Source organism: Pimephales promelas, chromosome 19 (assembly GCF_988280905.1).
Source record: "Pimephales promelas chromosome 19, fPimPro1.hap1.1, whole genome shotgun sequence".
Classification (NCBI taxonomy): domain Eukaryota; kingdom Metazoa; phylum Chordata; class Actinopteri; order Cypriniformes; family Leuciscidae; genus Pimephales; species Pimephales promelas.
The window spans coordinates 5,539,149-5,559,969 of NC_142787.1; the positions used below are offsets into that span (position 1 = coordinate 5,539,149).

The following is a 20,821-nucleotide window of genomic DNA, read 5'->3' on the forward strand; positions in this document are numbered from 1 at the left end:
GAGTCATCTTTTTGAGTTCCTGAATCGTTGCCGAGTCCAACGATACTAAACATGCTGGGTTTCGTGATACGGTTGGTGTAGCGTAGCGATTTAGCGCGAAAAAAACACTTGGCGATATCTTCAAAACCGCTGTTCCGATCGAGACGAAACCACCGCCAGAAACACGGAATCATAGCTTGTTAACTAAACGCTAATGCCCAAATGCGAAAATATTGATAGTAAGGGGTAGTAAAATTCAAACAAAGTCATGTGTCAGTCATTTTTTACGTGTTTTTTCATATAAATGTTTATAACTCGGAAGCGAATTGAGATATTTTCACCAAAATTGACACACATATGTATGGGGTCACTCTGAAGACACAGGAAAAAAATTGTGGGACTGAGGCTCTTGGTGGCGCTATAAAAGAAGAAAACGTGAAATTCCCATTGACTTCAATAGAGTTTTGTGAAATAAAATGCTATACTAAACAAATGCATTGGTGTAATATTACAAAACTCAGTGTGTGCCATAAGCAGCATGCCCTGAAGGTACTCAAAAGATTTTGAGACAGCGCCACCTGTTGGTCAAAAGTCATAATTAATTTCTGAAAACGCTAATAACGTTTGAATAAATGTGCCTATTGCAATGAAACTGATCTTAATAGATTCCTTGGGTTATGCCGAAAACATAGATATCAGGTTTTCCATAATCAGACAAACTTCCTTTCCGCCATCTTTATTTCTTTGAAAAACCTTCTTTTTCGAACTCCTCCTAGACCGTTTGTCCAATTTTCATGAAAATTTAATCGTATCGTCTCCAGACTGTGCCGACTAAAAGTTATGAATTGCACGATGATAGACAAAACCGTTTTGGTATACCCCAGCATCAAAATTTAGGCATGCTGCCAAAATTACTATTTAGCTTTTATCTCTGCAATGCCTTCACATTTTGACACCAAACTTTGCATGTGTCATTGTCACCTCACTCTGACCACATCACATCTATTTCGGAACTGCGCCACCTATTGTTCGAAAGTGATAACCCATTAAATCATATTATAAGGTAATGTTTATGTGATTTTTTTAGCCATTTGCCCAAAGTTCTCTCAAAATGCCCTTAATTGCTCCTTGCTGCAGTTGGTCTGCCACTCCTTGCCATTTTGGCATATGTTGCCGCTTCTTGCGCTTGGCCCCGGTAATGGCTGCTTGCAGCTATATTTATTATTATTATTCTTCTTCCGACTGGGCGTCTATGGCAGCCCATAGACCGGTTTGCGGGAAAGTTGTTTTGGTTTGACATTCTGATAGAGGACAGTCCCAACTTTAAATACACCAATTTTGGTGTCTCTAACTCATTCCCTCTAGCGCCACCAACTGTCCAAAGTTTCACTTTTATTATGCTAATAACTTTTGAACCGTAAGGCCTATCAACAAAATTCTTTTTTCCTCTTGTTCCTGAGCTCATGGCGATTCGATCGCACCCTATGACGTCATTTTCCGTCATAAAAAAATGGCCGCCATTTTGAATTTTCTAAAAAACCTACTTTTGCGAACTCGTCCTAGACGGTTTGTCCGATTTTCACCAAAATCGCACCGGATCATCTCCAGGCAGTGTTGACAAAAAGTTATGGAATTCAAGATGATTCGAATAACCGTTTTCGATAAGCGCGCAAACTAATTTTACGTAGCGCTTGCAAAAACAGACGTGAGGTTGTATCTCCGCAACGCTTCATCCTATTCAGACCAAACTTGGTACATGTCATCACAAGCATGACCTGAGGCTACATGCAGCGTTTCGGCGCAGCGCCACCTAGTGGTCCGGAGATATGAAAAATGGCTATTTTTGCTCGTAACTTCTGAACGGTTTGTCCAAAAATCATAAACTTCATCTCGTTAGATTCAGGGCATCATGCCGAGTCGACTGATATCCAATTTTCCCAGATCGGCCATTTTGGCTGTCGGCCATTTTGAATTATGTGCTAAAATGCTGTATTTTTTGAACGCATGAACGAATTGTTACGAAACTCGGTATGGGTCATCAGTACGATGCCCTGAAGAAGCCTGAGAAGTTTCGAAACAGCGCCACCTAGTGGTGAATTTTTTTTTTCAAACGCTTATAACTTTGGGTGTGGTACACTTATTTTCACGGGAGTCATTTTTTGAGTTCCTGAATCGTTGCCGAGTCCAACGATACTAAACATGCTGGGTTTCGTGTTACGGTTGGTGTAGCGTAGCGATTTAGCGCGAAAAAAACACTTGGCGATATCTTCAAAACCGCTGTTCCTATCGAGACGAAACCACCGCCAGAAACACGGAATCATAGCTTGTTAACTATACGCTAATGCCCAAATGCGAAAATATTGATAGTAAGGGGTAGTAAAATTCAAACAAAGTCATGTGTCAGTCATTTTTTACGTGTTTTTTCATATAAATGTTTATAACTCGGAAGTGAATTGAGATATTTGCACCAAAATTGACATACATATGTATGGGGTCACTCTGAGGACACATAAAAAAAATTGTGGGACTGAGCCTCTTGGTGGCGCTATAATAGAACAAAACGTGAAATTCCCATTGACTTCAATAGAGTTTTGTGAAATAAAATGCTATACTAAACAAATGCATTAGTGTAATATTACAAAACTCAGTGTGTGCCATAAGCAGCATGCCCTGAAGGTACTCAAAAGATTTTGAGACAGCGCCACCTGTTGGTCAAAAGTTATAATTAATTTCTGAGAACGCTAATAACTTTTGAACAAATTTGCCTATTGCAATGAAACTGATTTTAATAGATTCCTTGGGTTATGCTGAAAACATAGATATCAGGTTTTCCATAATCAGACAAACTTCCTGTTCGCCATCTTTATTTCTTTGAAAAACCTTCTTTTTCGAACTCCTCCTAGACCGTTTGTCCGATTTTCACGAAAATTGAATCGTATCATCTCCAGACCGTGCCGACTAAAAGTTATGAATTGCACGATGATAGACAAAACCGTTTTCGTATACCACAGCATCGAATTTTAGGCATGCTGCCAAAATTACTATTTAGGCTTTATCTCTGCAATGCCTTCACATTTTGACACCAAACTTTGCATGTGTCATTGTCACCTCACTCTGACCACATCCCATCTATTTCGTAACTGCGCCACCTATTGTTCGAAAGTGATAACCCATTAAATCATCTTATAAGTTAATGTTTATGTGATTTTCTTAGCCATTTGCCCAAAGTTCTCTCAAAATGCCCTTAATTGCTCCTTGCTGCAGTTGGTCTGCCACTCCTTGCCATTTTGGCATATGTTGCCGCTTCTTGCGCTTGGCCCCGGTAATGGCTGCTTGCAGCTATATTTGAAGAATATTTCCAACGGCACTTAGAGGCTTTTGCATCTGAACTCTTCATATATATATATATATATATATATATATATATATATATATATAATGTATATAATAGATATATAATGTAAGCGTAATTAAGAAAGATTTCACTGCCAGTTCACACACACACACAAAGTCCCCACTTGGTTGGATAGATATCATTCAGAATGTCCCCTCTTTGCCAGTGTACAGCGACACTGCTGTTAGTAGTATAGAAATATATAGTTTTAGATCGGTAAGATTGTTTATGTTTTTTAAGAAGTCTCTTCTGCTCACCAAGGCTGCAATTATTTTTTTTTTTAAAACACAGTAATATTGTGAAATATTATTACAATTTAAAACAGCGTTTTTCTATGTGAATATATTATACACAGTATATATATATATATATATATATATATATATATATATATATAATAGATATATAATGTAAGCGTAATGAAGAAAGATTTCACTGCCAGTTCACACACACACACAAAGTCCCCACTTGGTTGGATAGATATCGTTCAGAATGTCCCCTCTTCGCCAGTGTACAGCGACACTGCTGTTAGTAGTATAGAAATATATAGTTTTAGATCGGTAAGATTGTTTATGTTTTTAAAAGAAGTCTCTTCTGCTCACCAAGGCTGCAATTATTTGATAAAAAAAAAACAGAAATATTGTGAAATATTATTACAATTTAAAACAGTGTTTTTCTATGTGAATATATATATATATATATATAATGTATATAATAGATATATAATGTAAGCGTAATTAAGAAAGATTTCACTGCCAGTTCACACACACACACAAAGTCCCCACTTGGTTGGATAGATATCGTTCAGAATGTCCCCTCTTCGCCAGTGTACAGCGACACTGCTGTTAGTAGTATAGAAATATATAGTTTTAGATCGGTAAGATTGTTTATGTTTTTTAAGAAGTCTCTTCTGCTCACCAAGGCTGCAATTATTTGATAAAAAAACCAGTAATATTGTGAAATATTATTACAATTTAAAACAGCGTTTTTCTATGTGAATATATATATATATATATATATATATATATATATATATATATATATATATATATGAAGAGTTCAGATGCAAAAGCCTCTAAGTGCCATTTGAAATTTTCTTCTAGAATGATCATTTTTTTCAAGCTTGTATATTTAAATTCAGTACTTTCACTTAAATAACAATGAGGATTACCTATTAATTGTAATTTAAGTGAAATTACTGAACTTGAATATATAAGCTTGATAAAAAATGATCATTTTTGAAGAATATTTCCAACGGCACTTAGAGGCTTTTGCATCTGAACTCTTCATATATATATATATATATATATATATATATATATATATATATATATATATATATATATATATATATAATGTATATAATAGATATATAATGTAAGCGTAATTAAGAAAGATTTCACTGCCAGTTCACACACACACACACAAAGTCCCCACTTGGTTGGATAGATATCATTCAGAATGTCCCCTCTTTGCCAGTGTACAGCGACACTGCTGTTAGTAGTATAGAAATATATAGTTTTAGATCGGTAAGATTGTTTATGTTTTTTAAGAAGTCTCTTCTGCTCACCAAGGCTGCAATTATTTTTTTTAAAAAAACACAGTAATATTGTGAAATATTATTACAATTTAAAACAGCGTTTTTCTATGTGAATATATTATATACAGTATATATATAAATATATATATAAATATATATATATCTATATATATATATATATATATCTATATATATATATATATATATATATATATATAATAGATATATAATGTAAGCGTAATTAAGAAAGATTTCACTGCCAGTTCACACACACACACAAAGTCCCCACTTGGTTGGATAGATATCGTTCAGAATGTCCCCTCTTCGCCAGTGTACAGCGACACTGCTGTTAGTAGTATAGAAATATATAGTTTTAGATCGGTAAGATTGTTTATGTTTTTAAAAGAAGTCTCTTCTGCTCACGAAGGCTGCAATTATTTGATTAAAAAAACAGTAATATTGTGAAATATTATTACAATTTAAAACAGCGTTTTTCTATGTGAATATTTTATATATATATATATATATATATATATATATATATATATAATGTATATAATAGATATATAATGTAAGCGTAATGAAGAAAGATTTCACTGCCAGTTCACACACACACACAAAGTCCCCACTTGGTTGGATAGATATCATTCAGAATGTCCCCTCTTCGCCAGTGTACAGCGACACTGCTGTGTAGCAATATAGACATGTATATGTTTGAGCATTATATAATGACACACCCACACACACACACATATATGTGTATAAGTATGTATAAGTTACAATATGAAGACAAGATTTCACTGCCAGTTCACTTCACTGTTCACACAGACACACAGTTCAATTGCAGGCTATATGAGTCCCCTGTTGGTAAGGTAGACATCGGCCAGAGTTTCAGGTCCCCACTTGGCATGTTTTTTTAAAAATAAAAAAATGCATATTTAAAGTTATATTATGAAAAAAGACCTTAAAAGAGAATTTTGTACGTCATTTTTGTTTCTTCAAAATGACCAGAAACACTAGTCCCCTCTTGGCCAGTGTAGAGTGATAGTCCCCTTTTAGTAATATAGACGTGTATGTGTGTGTGTGTGTGTGTGTGTGTGTGTGTGTGCGTGTGTGTGTGTGTGTGTGTGTGTAGTGAGCACTTCTTCCCATAGAGGACGCACTTCCGTTTTGTTCAGCCTCTACGTACACAGCGACGTCATCGTCCCCATGACCCGGAAGTTCTGCTGCTATTTCTTGACACGTAGCGGTGTTGGCGGAGTCTTGGGCGATTAACAGTGTGAGTAAAACTGTTGTGTTTACCTCATTACTTCAGTATTTATTCACTGTGTTACATGTTTAAAGGTGTGTTGAGGACAGTGTTTGAATAGGGCTGACAGTGATTGTATGTGGCGTTGCAGTGCTTTAGTTGAGCTGTGCTAACTGAACCCAAACAAAACAAATATTATTTATGCCAAAATCACATTAAACGTGTGACTGTTCTACAAATATGTGAACGACAGAATTAGTGCAGCATGCTTTTAATTAACATGCTGAATTAGCGCTACATGCTTTTGATAAACACAATTGAATCTGATCTATAAATGGTTCTCATCTGACACAACAAAGTCCGTGTTTTTCACATGTATCATTTTAATAACAGCATATTCCATGGTAATGCCATTTTTATTTGGACATGTACTGTGGTTATACCGTTGTTTTACTTTGGCAATATCATTGTAAGTTACTCTGATTGTTATACCATGGTTTTCCCCCATATTGGACTATGGCACTTATTTTGTACCATGGTATTAAAATCTGATTCTGTCCATTTACAATAGTACCTTTTTGTGTATGTTGATTCTTTATCCAGATAATCTGTTTTTGATTCTTTAATATCATCCATCTGCTCTTGTCAAGTAATATAATTTGCATGCTTTAAACCTTATTTGTTACAACATCCTTTATGTGTGTGTTTTAAATAACATCCTAAAAGTAGTTCATCAGTTTAAACAAGATCTCCACCCAAATAATCTTCTTGTCTTTGATACTATTAGATAAAACTCTGATATGATAATAATATTGTCCATTGCAGATTGATTTTTCTGCTTCATGTCTTCCAGGCTGCTTGCGATGGCAGGGTTTGACAACTTCAACACAGACTTTTACCAGTCTAGTTACAGTGTAGATGACCAGAACCAAGCAGGATACGGCTACAGCAACACAGAGGACCCGTACAGCAAGTATGCAAGTCCTGATGTTGTTGTTGTTATTATTATTATTATATAGCCTGTTTAACAAGTCTGTTTTAGTAGAGCTCTTTTCTGCAATACACTTAGTTTCAGATCTGCTTTACTGAAAATCATGATCTTTAAGTTTATAATTACTATCCTTTCGGTTCGTGCCTTTTGTCACATTTAACAGATTTGAGCTGTTTGATGCTATAGTTTACATTTTGCGACATTTTCCGGCAGTTGAGATTTACTGTTTAGTGTATATCTCTACAAGTCAGTATACTAGTTTGTGTGGTTAAAATTGGATATACTTGTTTATTAAACTTTTTATACTGTAAAGAGCTGTGCGATTTATATAGTTTACATTTTACAATTTAAACAATCACACAGCTGAAATTTGCTATGTAGTTTGCACTGTTTTGAGTCAACTGTATTTATGGGGGTAAAGTTGCATGCACTATAAACACTCACCTAAAGGATTATTAGGAACACCTGGTCAATTTCTCATTAATGCAATGATCTAATCAACCAATCACATGGCAGTGGCTTCAATGGATTTAGGGGTGTGCAGCAAAGCATTTGTGAAGCCACAGCAGGCACAACCTTAAGGTGCATGAGCTACAACAGCAGAAATTCACCAAAATCGGACAGTTGAAGACTGGAAAAATGTTGCCTGGTCTGATGAGTCTCGATTTCTGTTGAGACATTCAGATGGTAGAGTCAGAATTTGGCATAAACAGAATGAGAACATGGATCCATCATGCCTTGTTACTAGTGGTGCACGATATATCGGCCGCCGATATAATATCGGCCGATTTGGTCAATTTTTTACACATCGGTATCGTTCCGATGTCAAAATAGGGCCGATGTGAACAGGCCGATGATCATCTGTGTATTTGACGTGCGTGTAGGTGTGAGTGTGGGGGCGGGGATGTTTGTTTTTGCAGGCGTATTAAAAGCGCAAGTGCGTTTAAACATTCGATCAAGCCACGAAGACTAGAATTGGTGAGCTGTTTTCTGCCAGCCTTCCTAATGCGTATTTTTGTCCCGCCAAAGCCATATTTGACCGGTAAGTGATGTAGATGAGTGACTGCTGCGCTTGTTTAACTGAGGGAACAAGAGAGAGTGAAAGCACCGGTCGCGCGCCGTCTTCAAAATGTCTTGCGCTTGTTTAACTGAGGGAACAAGAAAGAGTGAAAGCACCGGTCACGCGCGCCGTCTTCAAAATGTCTTGCTCTCTCTCTCTCTCTCCCTCCCTCCTGCATGTTTATGAATTGAGTTGACTGAATATCTTTGAGAATACACGATGGTAAAAGGTCGGAAGACCGAAGTTTTTTTCTTCTGAACTACTGGTCGTGAATTGTGAAACCACACTTTCAATAAACCAAAAAAATCTATCTGTTGATGAAATGTTTTCTGTGTCGACTGTCGAGACCATAGACTGTAAAAATAGGTCGAGACAAATCTCGTGCGATGTTCTAAACTGCCTGGATAATCACAACGTGTGCCGTGGTTCCGTTAATGACACGTCCGATTCGCGAACTAATGACTCCTTTGAACCGATTCACTTTAATGAATGGTTAAAACAACTGATCTGTCCAACACTGAGCTCAAGAGACATAAATCGGAAACACTTTACAGTAAGGTTCCATTTATTAAAGTGTACATTAAATGAACACTTTAATAAATGGAACCTTATTGTAAAGTGTAAGGTTAATAGATTAATAGAATGTTAACAAATTTTGTTAACATTCTATTAATATTAGTTTCTATGCAGATTTACTCCATGACAAAACTACCCCAGTCATTCTAGAATGATTCATTCTTTCCAAATAGAGCAATTCAAGTAATCTGTTGAAATTGTTTTTATATCACAATATATATCGCAGAAAAATAAAGTTTTTTCATTTTTTACCAATATCGTGCAGCCCTAATCCTCGCTATGTGTTTTCTATACAGGGATATCGACATCGGTAAATATCGGTATCGGCCATAACAGCAATGTTAATATCGGTTATCGGTATCGGCCACAAATTTTCACATCGGTGCATCACTACTTGTTACCACTGTTCAGGCTGGTGGTGGTGGTGTAATGGTGTGGGGGATGTTTTCTTGGCCCACTTTAGGCCGCTTAGTGCCAATTGGGCATCGTTTAATGGGCCATCGCCTACCTGAGCATTGTTTCTGACCATGTCCATCCCTTTATGGCCATCATGTACCCATCCTCTGATGGCTACTTCCAGCAGGATAATGCACCATGTCACAAAGCTCGAATCATTTCAATTGGTTTATTGAACATGACAATGAGTTCACTGAACTAAAATGGCCCCCACAGTCACCAGATCTCAACCCAATAGAGCATCTTTGGGATGTGGTGGAACGGGAGCTTCGTGCCCTGGATGTGCATCCCACAAATCTCCATCAACCGCAAGATGCGATCCTATCAATATGCAGTGGTGGAATGTAACGAAGTACAAATACTTCGTTACTTTACTTAAGTACATTTTTCACGTATCTTTACTTTACTTAAGTAGAATAAATAGTGCATACTTTTTACTTTTACTTTGTTACATTTTGCAGCAATTATTATACTTTCTACTCCACTACATTTCTACAACTTCTGTTACATTTTCATTACATTTTCTGATCAGGTTTTCCCCTGCCAAAATGTAATCTGACCATCCGTTCGTTGCCCGTTTGTCTCACCAGTGACGTTTGGTTGCCATAGATACATGAACTAAATGCGTCTCGTATGCAGTATGTTTATCGTACAATTTATACGCGAAAATTTGTTTTTACATGCATAGGAAACACACTGGGTGTAATATACGTTTGGTTAGGATTATGGCAAGCCAAGAGGTTCAGAATTACACCAAAAATTAATCATGTTTACTGCCAAACATAGTTATTAACATATAGTAAGGATAAGCATGGCTTATATTGCCTAATTGAAAGCTTGTTTCAGAAATGGTGACAATTTTTTTCCCATCATTATTGAACATCATTATAGGAGTATTTGGTTGAATGAGTTAGAATTAAATGTTTTATTAATCATTAGAAAATAGTCATTAAGAGAATCAATTATTATGCAAGTACTTTTACTTTTAATACTTAAAGTACATTTAAAATCAGGTACTTTTTACTTAAGTATGGTTGTCATTGTGTTACTTCTACTTTTACTAAAGTAAATATTTATCTGGTTATTTGTACTTCTACTTAGGCACTGAGATTCAGTACTTCCTCCACCACTGTCAATATGGGCCAACATTTCTAAAGAATGCTTTCAGCACCTTGTTGAATCAATGCCACGTAGAATTAAGGCAGTTCTGAAGGCAAAAGGGGGTCAAACACAGAATTAGTATGGTGTTCCTAATTATCCTTTAGGTGAGTGTATTCACACACGCTATTCGTTTTTCTAGTCGACTAGTAGTCGCTCATTTAGGCCTTTAGTCGATTAGTCGGGTGAATAATTAAAATTTTGTCGACTATTAGGGGCAAGCACTACTATATATCCAACTTTAAATATATATAATTGGTTGATGATACTGTTTACATTTTGCAATCGTTTGCTTTAAGTGAGCACACTGTATTAATGCGGACAAAGTTGGATATACAATATAGACAATCCCGCAGATGATCTGTCTATTGTTTACAATGTAATGTACAGTATGATTTGACATTTAAATATATCACGGGCCAATAATATTCAAAGCGACGGTAATCAGCATATAAAATTAGTATTTTTCAAAAAATTACATGTTTCATAATTGTAACAAGTATTATTCTTGTCTGTTTATACACATGCTGAGTGTGAGAATGTGTCTGTCACCTGATTTTGACTTTAAATCTGCATCTGACAGAGGCCAGTATGGCCAGTATGATTACTCTCAGCCGATGGGCTACACGGGCGCCCCGGGGATGATGCCGCCCCAGCAGCCGTACACGGGGCAGATCTTCCAGCCCACGCCAGCGTTTTCACCCGCCTCCCCTCAGTCCATGTACAGCAGCAGCTTTGAGGATGAGCCCCCCTTGCTGGAGGGTGAGTGAGACTTTGCCATGTCGTTGTTCACCTGGAAATGAGAGTTCGGTAATAATATTCTAGACCTCATGTCTAGAGCTGGTTTTCGAATCAAATTTCAAGAATCGATGATTCCGATTATTAAGATCTTGAATCGATTATCATTATTCGATCTGATCCGATCTTCGAGATTTAGATAATTGTTTTTGAAAAATGCATTTTTTTTCCAGCTGTTACCTGAATTACAGGACTGTAGTTATGCAACATATTGATACTATTATTATAGACATTCAACTGCAAATTAATGTAGTATTGATTGTTGTAAAGAACAATCCCCCTTCCGTGTTGATACAACTGCTTTCACAAACTTGCACTGGTGTAGACGGCAGAGGACGCAGAGGTATATCAACAGGAGGATTGCAAGTAACCGCAGGAACCGTGATATTCACGTTTTTTATAAGGCTATACCCTTCTTGTTTTGAACTTCATGCATGCATATTTGTTACGACCCTTCTTAGTTTTTAACCGTCTAGGGATTTAGAAGGGGAACATTAATCATCCCTCGACACCCACCATAGAAAACACTGGGAAGTGTATTTAAGGTTTCTTTTTCTTTATTGCTGGCCACAACCGGTCAAAATATCTCTCCATAATATGTATGTACATCACACATCTTCATGAAGAAACAATTCAAACAAATATTAACCAATCAATAAAGTAACATAAACATACCAGCAAATTATGTATTAATTCTGGGAAAAGGGCAACTGGACAGTGCCAACTCAAAGAAATTAATAAAAAAAAACAATCTTTCTTACCCGAATTTAATCTAACCTAACTAATGAAAAATAAAATGTAGAAAAGAAAGATCTTCAACGTCCGAGACGTCGTATACTTCCCTACACTAACTAACCAAAACAAAAATACAACAGTGGCACTTGTCCCTAAATCTAGTGTTTTTAAACAAAGAAAAAAACTACATGTGCGCAATGTATGTCACGTGACCTCTTACCTGACCCTTTCCTTTATCCCTGTTTTAATAAGGCATCATTACTCAAGTTCACATAATGAGTAAAGAAGTTCAGGTTTAAGACACTCTCATTCACATGACAAACTTAATATAAACGAACTAATTCAATAATCAAACGAATGTCAACAAAAACGTAACAAAGGACTCAGCACACGGTTGCAGTTCACAAAACAAAAGGCTGGCCACACAATCGCGTTCAGGTGCTCCTTTTATAGTTCCCGCATCTCCTGATGATCCCCGTGATTGGATCGCTCTTTCCCTCCTCTCTGATGACAAGCCTCAGAGATCAGCCAATGACCGTAACCAGGACAACCAATCAGCACTTCTCTGCGAAAGAGAAAGTAACACGGCAGAAACACGAAGAAACACGGAGACACCCAAAGTTGCAATCTCGTGTAATCGCCTTTATTCGTAACAATATTGAATATATATCCGCATTCAATTCACATGGACTGACTGGTACACGCACATCTGCGAGGCTTGTGAAATGAAATATTAATTAGATTTTCAAAGATTTGTTTAAATTTGGGGTTGGCAGCCTATGGTACGTGGAGGGATTATATATTCGGAGATGTTAAAATAAGCATATTGAGTCCTATTCGACATTCCCCACACACATCAAAAAGACAGTTATGCATGTGGAACACACACCTGGTCACTTCATGTGTTTTCTTGTTGGGATGGTGGTCCAGTCGTGAAAAGACCAAATGTAAACGCCTTCCGAAAGAGTATTCCAGATGAAACGGGATTAGGAGCATCTGGTTGTTGAAGCCACTAATGTAAATGTGCTAATTCTTTATTTTAAGGTCGCGTGTCAATACTGTTGTCAAATGCACCGACTTCTGTACCAAGTTGGTACTGACATTTTAAAAATGCGACTCATTGAAAATGCGAATCATAAACGTCTCTGATTGGCCACTGTGTTCACGCTAATCTGAAATGACTGTGATTGGCTCCAATGATCAGTGCTTCAAAAACATGTTGGTATTATACATCAATGATGCTTTTCACAGAGCGCTTCCACGGATACACACGGTCCGCTAATAGAGAATGGGAATCTACGTCATGGCGCAGTGCACTCTGGGTAGCGGCGGCCATATTTTAGGACACGGCTGTCGTAACTAAGGCAAACAAACACACATGGACCGTGCGAAGATCAAGCACAAGGTTCTCTACCGAGATAAGCTGAAGGAGGAAGCAAAGGAGCGCTATTAGAGAATATAAAGGCAATTAACAGGCTCGATCCGTACGAACACAAAGAGTGGTCGACTGATCTGAACAAGCTACGGCAAACAACATTTCCTGACGTGTTTTCTTACCTTGTTTGTGGTGTGAGCGCATACACATTTGAACCAGACACACCTCTCTGTCACCAGCAACAACAACACTGCAAGTTAAACTCTGTGTCGATTGTATTTTCTTTTTTACTTTGGAAACATTTTTAGATAAGTTGTTTACTTTTATTAAATGTAATTTCCAGGTGAAACGCTGTTGTTTTTATTGTTTCTGCAATGTTCTAGATTAGTTTCTGTAATAAATCAGAATCCGGTTTATTTCCTGGTTTTCACATACGAGGAGTTTACCTTGGTATATGCTTAACCGTACACATAAACATAAATAAATAACTAGTAAATAGATCAAAAGTACATGTCTACAAAAAATATACTGCAGATTTGACGTTTCTCACGCAACTTCCGTGTCCTAAAATCCCACAATGCCTTGCGTTACTGGGATCCGCTGACGTCACATTCCCATTCTCTATTGATCCCTGCTGATCATTGTAGCCAATCACAGACATATCCGATGAGCTCGTGAACACAACGGCCAATCAGAGGTGTCGTATAAGTTCATTTCACTTGCATAAATGTAACTTTCATATGAAAAAAATGAAGATGAGAAACACATCTTGAATTTCCTTTTCATGCTGCAATGGTTCATCTATACGTGGCAGCAAAGTGAAATGTGGATTTTTTTTTAAAAAATTTCAAACCCTCCTAAAAGCTATGGATTTAAAAAAAAAAAAAAAACGTTATGTTCCTCTTCTGGGTCAAAAGGATCCAAAAAGTTTGGGTCCTTGTTTGTCATTGATGATTGAGGAATTGTTTTTCTCTGATATTCATATTTTTCCATAGTACTTTGGTATACATGTAGAATCGTTTTCAGAACAGAAAAGAAAGCACTGCTGTGATTCCCAGGGCTGAGTTCATTCTTGTTCACAGAGAAATCAATAATGCATTGTCTCTGCGTCCCAAAGCCAGAACTCTGAGCTTTACAAAACAAATAAGTGTCACCTGGGGCCGTGTTTAGCACAACCACATCTGTGTCCCTGCATACTGACGCTAAGTAGACCTTGTGAAAGCCACTTGTCCCAGTTCTTCAGAGAGATGTGGAGAAAGCCACTTCACTGACGTCTGCTGCCTCGCTGTTTATCACAATGCCAATCCTGTCTTATTAGTGTTGCTCACTGAGGCAATCATCAGTAGTAGCATTACTCGTTATCATTTGAAAATAAGCCGTGAAGCAGTTTTGTTAAAGTTGCACAATATTTCTGGCACATTTAAGTCATGTGATGCATGAGTGGAGCATCAAACAATACATTATATCATAGAGATATGGGATTAGATTTGTTGCATATTTCCATATGTATAAATAGCGCTAGGTTACGATCCACACTTCTCAAATTAAACCACTGGATAGAAAGAAAAGTTTCAAATAAACTAATTAAATTTACAAAGAAGTATTTCATAAACACAGCTCTGTCTATCAATCATTTGTCAACTACCGGATGCAATTCGGGTGTCAAGATGCTTGTAGTATACGGGTTCCCAAACTTTTCTCAGCTGGACCCCTTTGCCATGAAATGTTTCTTGAAGCACCCCCTGCCCTGAGATTGTAAGTGAATATTTCAATAATTTAACAGCACATTTCCCCGTTTGGGAAACCCTGGCCTAGTAGCATGTGGCGAGAACAAGTATTCTTTCAAAAAAAGTGAAAATGTATTTTCCATTTGCAGAGCTGGGGATCAACTTCGACCACATCTGGCAGAAGACTCTGACTGTGCTGCACCCGCTGAAGGCAGCAGATGGCAGTATAATGAACGAAACAGATCTGGCTGGTCCCATGGTGTTCTGTTTGGCTTTTGGGGCGACGCTACTCTTGGTAAGGGACAAATGTTTAATCTTAAGATTATTATTTGGTTTTAAGCATTTTATTTATTTATTTCTGATGCTGATAAATCTGACTAGAAGATATTTTTGTTAAATGAAAGACGTGCCAACTGCATAACCACACGTTTTTCTTCTCATTTTAGACTGGTAAGATCCAGTTTGGTTACGTGTACGGTATCAGTGCCATCGGGTGCCTGGGCATGTACTGCCTGCTCAACCTCATGAGCATGACGGGGGTTTCGTTTGGGTGTGTCGCTAGTGTTCTCGGGTACTGCCTGCTCCCCATGATCATCCTGTCTAGTTTCGGGGTCCTCTTCTCCTTACAGTAAGTCACGCTTTACAACCTTTTTTAGTTAGGGTGTTCCCTAACCTTTTACACTTTGAGATTAAGTAATGTCAATATAGAATTATTTAGTTTACTCATTTTTGTTTTTAAGATAAAAGTGTGTGTATATATATGTGTGTGTGTGTGTGTATACATATATATAAATTATTAATACCATAATCTATAATAAAATTTATTATTGAATATTCTAAAGGTTTTTTTTTTTAGCACTGCCACCTAATAATCAGCCAAATGTTAGTCAGTTAGAATAGGCTTTTGTCTAATCATAATTTAATTAGTCGTTTGGTTATAGAAAATAAACTGGCAAAGTTACGCATAATGTGGCTGACAGATCTTAAACACGGCTGGTCCATGTGGTAATTACACTCACCTAAAGGATTATTAGAAACACCTGTTCAATTTCTCATTAATGCAATTATCTAATCAACCAATCTCATGGCAGTTGCTTCAATGCATTTAGGGGTGTGGTCCTGGTCAAGACAATCTCCTGAACTCCAAACTAAATGTCAGAATGGGAAAGAAAGGTGATTTAAGCAATTTTCAGCGTGGCATGGTTGTTGGTGCCAGACCGGCCGATCTGAGTATTTCACAATCTGCTCAGTTACTGGGATTTTCACACACAATCATTTCTAGGGTTTACAAAGAATGGTGTGAAAAGGGAAAAACATCCGTTATGCGGCAGTCCTGTGTAGGGATGGGTACCGAAACCCGGTATTAAACGGGCCCCGGTACTGAATTTTGAAAGACCGCTGTATCGATAAGCTCGGACGTTACCGGTTCTGCTGTCGGTACTGGAGAAATTAAGTAAATACACGCAAGTTGGGCTACTATTTATTATTCCTATAAAGACGTTATCTCGAACATGTTTATATCACCAGCCATTTCTAGATATAAACTATATTTTAATTAAACCATATGTCTGTGATGCAAATTTGCAATTCGCAGTTCAGAAGAGAGAGAGAAGAGAGAGAGAGCGATCTCTCACGCAAAGCCACAGCACGCGCAACACGACAGCCCTGCTTAATGAGTGACAATGAGGACAGAACTAAACATCCAACGTGGTTACACTTTAGATCTGGGGTATTATTCTAATATATTTTGTATTTCGGCTTCCAAAGATTATAAAAAGAAGATATTTGAGATAAAACCGTTAAAAAACGAAACGATCTGTCCAGCTTAACTTCCTTTACTTCACAGCACTGCGGAGCGCTGTCAGTTCTTCCTAAAACCCAAACGTAACCGTCAGAATCAGCACGATCGGCGATTGTTGCAAAGTGCTGTCTTCTGCTGTTGCAAGATCAAGAAAATAGCTATTAAAAACACAAAAACCTGCGCAAGAGACGCTGTTCACAAGGCGGTGCACGCTCCGAAACGGACTGCAACGAGACAAGAAAAGTAACCTATATACTTGGGCTTTGTGCGTCCTTAACTATCAAATATACATACAAATGTCAAAATGACCAGCTCTGAGATTCACTTAAACACAGTTTATTCACTTAAACACAATTATGTCTTAAACGGACGTAAATAATAGGGAGAAAATGATGGTGCATCAGTCCCCATTATCTGCACTCGGTCTTAAAGGGGCAGCAGTCTAATAGCCTAAACCTGCTGACGATTCAGCCATTAATGCAAATCAAACAACAAAAGGCAGAGAAAATCACTCACAGCTTTTGAATGAGTAACTTTAGATTTAATAAGCATTATTCTATCTATGATAAACTACAGTGCTATTTTATATTTGATTAATAGGTTTCTTTTCAGACAGAAACAATTACCTGACAAGATATGTTAGTAGACCTTCCTGAAATTAAAGCACTTTGTATATAATTTGTACCTTTGATTAATTGTATTCTTGTGTTTGTACTTGTTTTTTTTTTCTTATGTGTCCTTTTTGTATAAACAAAAAAAGCCTGCACATTGCTGCATAACAAAAATATATTTTTCTTCGTTTTGCTTTTTATATTTTAAATTTCAAAATATAAAGTTTAATTATGTTCTTAATTCTTAAAAAAAAAAAACACCAAAAAGAACCGATAAGAATACCGTTAAAGTACCGGATCGATAAGCGGTATCGGTAAGAGTAGTAATACCGATAAAACCTTAACGATACCCATCCCTAGTCCTGTGGGCGAAAATGCCTTGTTGATGCTAGAGGTCAGAGGAGAATGGGTCGACTGATTCAAGCTGATAGAAGAGCAACTTTGACTGAAATAACCACTCGTTACAACCGAGGTATGCAGCAAAGCATTTGTGAAGCCACGACATGCACAACCTTGAGGCGATGGGCTACAACAGCAGAAGACCCCACCGGGTACCACTCATCTCCACTACAAATAGGAAAAAGAGAGGCTACAATTTGCAAGAGCTCACCAAAATTGGACAGTTGAAGACTAGAGAAATGTTGCCTGGTCTGATGAGTCCCGATTTCTGTTGAGACATTCAGATGGTAAAGTCAGAATTTGGCGTAAACAGAATGAGAACATGGATCCATCATGCCTTGTTACCACTGTTCAGGCTGGTGGTGGTGGTGTAATGGTGTGGGGGATGTTTTCTTGGCACACTTTAGGCCCCTTAGTGCCAATTGGGCATCGTTTAAATGCCACGGCCTACCTGAGCATCGTTTCTGACCATGTCCATCCCTTTATGGCCACCATGTCCCCATCCTCTGATGGCTACTTCCAGCAGGATAATGCCACCATGTCACAAAGCTTGAATCATTTCAAATTGGTTTCTTGAACATAACAATGAGTTCACTGAACTAAAATGGCCCCCACAGTCACCAGATCTCAACCCAATAGAGCATCTTTGGGATGTGGTGGAACGGGAGCTTCGTGCCCTGGATTTGCATCCCACAAATCTCCATCAAAGCCACTATCCTATCAATATGTGCCAACTTTTCGTTCACAGTAAATGCTTCTCCACATGAACTGTTATCATTTACACACTCCATCTCTGCATATTCTGTGAGTTTGGGTAGCTTATAATTTTAATCTGGGAACGCAATGTGCGTCATTTCAGGACGAAACAGGAGAATACATCACTGTTTCTAAATATGTGAACTTTTCATTGCAAAGAGTTTGAAGTTATCATCATCAACAGTGCATAATATCATCCAAAGATTCAGAGAATCTGGAACAATCTCTGTGCATAAGGGTCAAGGCCGGAAACCCATACTGAATGCCCGTGATCTTCGGGCCCTTAGACGACACTGCATCACACACAGGAATGCTACTGTAATGGAAATCACAACATGGGCTCAAGAATACTTCCAGAAAACATTGTCAGTGAACACAATCCACCGTGCCATTCACCGTTGCCGGCTAAAACTCTATAGGTCAAAAAAGAAGCCATATCTAAACGGGAACCAGAAGCGCAGGCGTTTTCTCTGGGCCAAGGCTCATTTAAAGTGGACTCAAAGTGGAAAACTGTTCTGTGGTCAGACGAATCAAAATTTGAAGTTATTTTTGGAAAACTCGGACGCCATGTCATCCGGACTAAAGAGGACAAGGACAACCCAAGTTGTTATCAGCGCTCAGTTCAGAAGCCTGCATCTCTGATGGTATGGGGTTGCATGAGTGCGTGTGGCATGGGCAGCTTACACATCTGGAAAGGCACCATCAATGCTGAAAGGTATATCCAAGTTCTAGAACAACATATGCTCCCATCCATACATCGTGTCTTTCAGGGAAGACCTTGTATTTTCCAACAAGACAATGCCAAACCACATACTGCATCAATTACAACATCATGGCTGCGTAGAAGAAGGATCCGGGTACTGAAATGGCCAGCCTGCAGTCCAGATCTTTCACCCATAGAAAACATTTGGCGCATCATAAAGAGGAAGATGCAACAAAGAAGACCTAAGACAGTTGAGCAGCTAGAAGCCTTTATTAGACAAGAATGGGACAACATTCCTATTCCTAAACTTGAGCAACTTGTCTCCTCAGTCCCCAGACGTTTGCAGACTGTTATTAAAAGAATAGGGGATGCCACACAGTGGTAAAAATGGCCTTGTCCCAACTTTGTTGAGATGTGTTGATGCCATGAAATTTAAAATCAACTTATTTTTCCCTTAAAATTATGCATTTTCTCAATTTAAACATTTGATATGTCATCTATGTTGTATTCTAAATATAATATTGAAATTTGAAACTTCCACATCATTGCATTCTGTTTTTATTCACAATTTGTACAGTGTCCCAACTTTTATGGAATTGGGTTTGTATATGTATTTTAAGTCATTTTAAAGGCTTAGGTCTCCTTTTATTTACACGGAAAAAAAAATCGGATTAATCATCAAAAGATGGTTAGTAACAGCCCTAGACCTTGCTAACCTGGTGTTTTCATGTGTCTTTCAGGGGCATGATGGGAATCATTATAACAGCCTCCATCATTGGTTGGTGCAGTTTTTCGGCCTCTAAAATCTTCATCTCTGCTCTGGCCATGGACGGGCAGCAGCTGCTGGTGGCGTATCCCTGCGCCTTGCTGTACGGAGTCTTCGCCCTCATCTCCGTTTTTTGATCTCTCAACCTATTTTAATGGACAAAATGACCAACAATACGCAACACCTTTTATTTGAGGACTGCTTTTGATAACACACACCACAAACCGTGTGTCCAGTGTTTATCATGCTCTAAGAGAATGTGGCATTCATTTCTTCTGCTTTAATCTTACCCGCCCACCTACACCGAGAAAGGTTTTTGCTTGCGTAACACAGGTTAAAACTTGGTTCTTTTTCTTTTATACATTCTCCGCATTCTATTGTTCTTTGCAAAATACTTTAACAGCCAGAAAATGAAGTGTGTTCATCGAAGAGAAAAATCAATGCAAAGGGCACACGTCTCCTTCTACACACTGCTTTTCACTCCAGAACGTTCTTTGCAAAGTGCGCTAGTAATTGTTCTTTCTTGGAATAGTTTTCCTTTACATTCCTGAAATGCTGTCGATTTGTTCGGCCTGTGTTCATTCACACACTTGGGTCAGTGAGTGCCATTTCACACACATTTTCCATAATGTACTAGGTAAATTAAATGGAACGATAAAAAGAATCGCTCTTTTGTGCATCTTTTTCAAGCCGATTTAAAGGAATAGTTTAGCCAAAAATAAAAATACTTTTAGTTACACACCCAAA

The 20,821-nt window shown here is 37.8% G+C and overlaps 1 protein-coding gene across 2 annotated transcripts; it reads left to right on the forward strand.

Annotated features, from left to right (window-relative positions):
• Nucleotides 1-6,051: 6,051 nt before the first annotated feature.
• Nucleotides 6,052-20,362, forward strand: yipf5 (Yip1 domain family, member 5). 2 transcript variants are annotated; one of them, XM_039650260.2, is made up of 6 exons: nt 6,052-6,192; nt 7,016-7,135; nt 10,987-11,165; nt 15,188-15,333; nt 15,485-15,666; nt 20,049-20,362. In XM_039650260.2, exons 2-6 carry the CDS (start codon nt 7,026-7,028, stop codon nt 20,209-20,211), a joined length of 780 nt encoding a protein of 259 aa, XP_039506194.2. In that variant the 5' UTR covers nt 6,052-6,192; nt 7,016-7,025; the 3' UTR covers nt 20,212-20,362. The 2 variants fall into 2 exon arrangements, with proteins under 2 accessions (XP_039506194.2, XP_088979639.1); XM_089123513.1 differs by lacking the exon at nt 6,052-6,192 and having other exon boundaries at nt 7,005-7,135.
• Nucleotides 20,363-20,821: the final 459 nt, after the last annotated feature.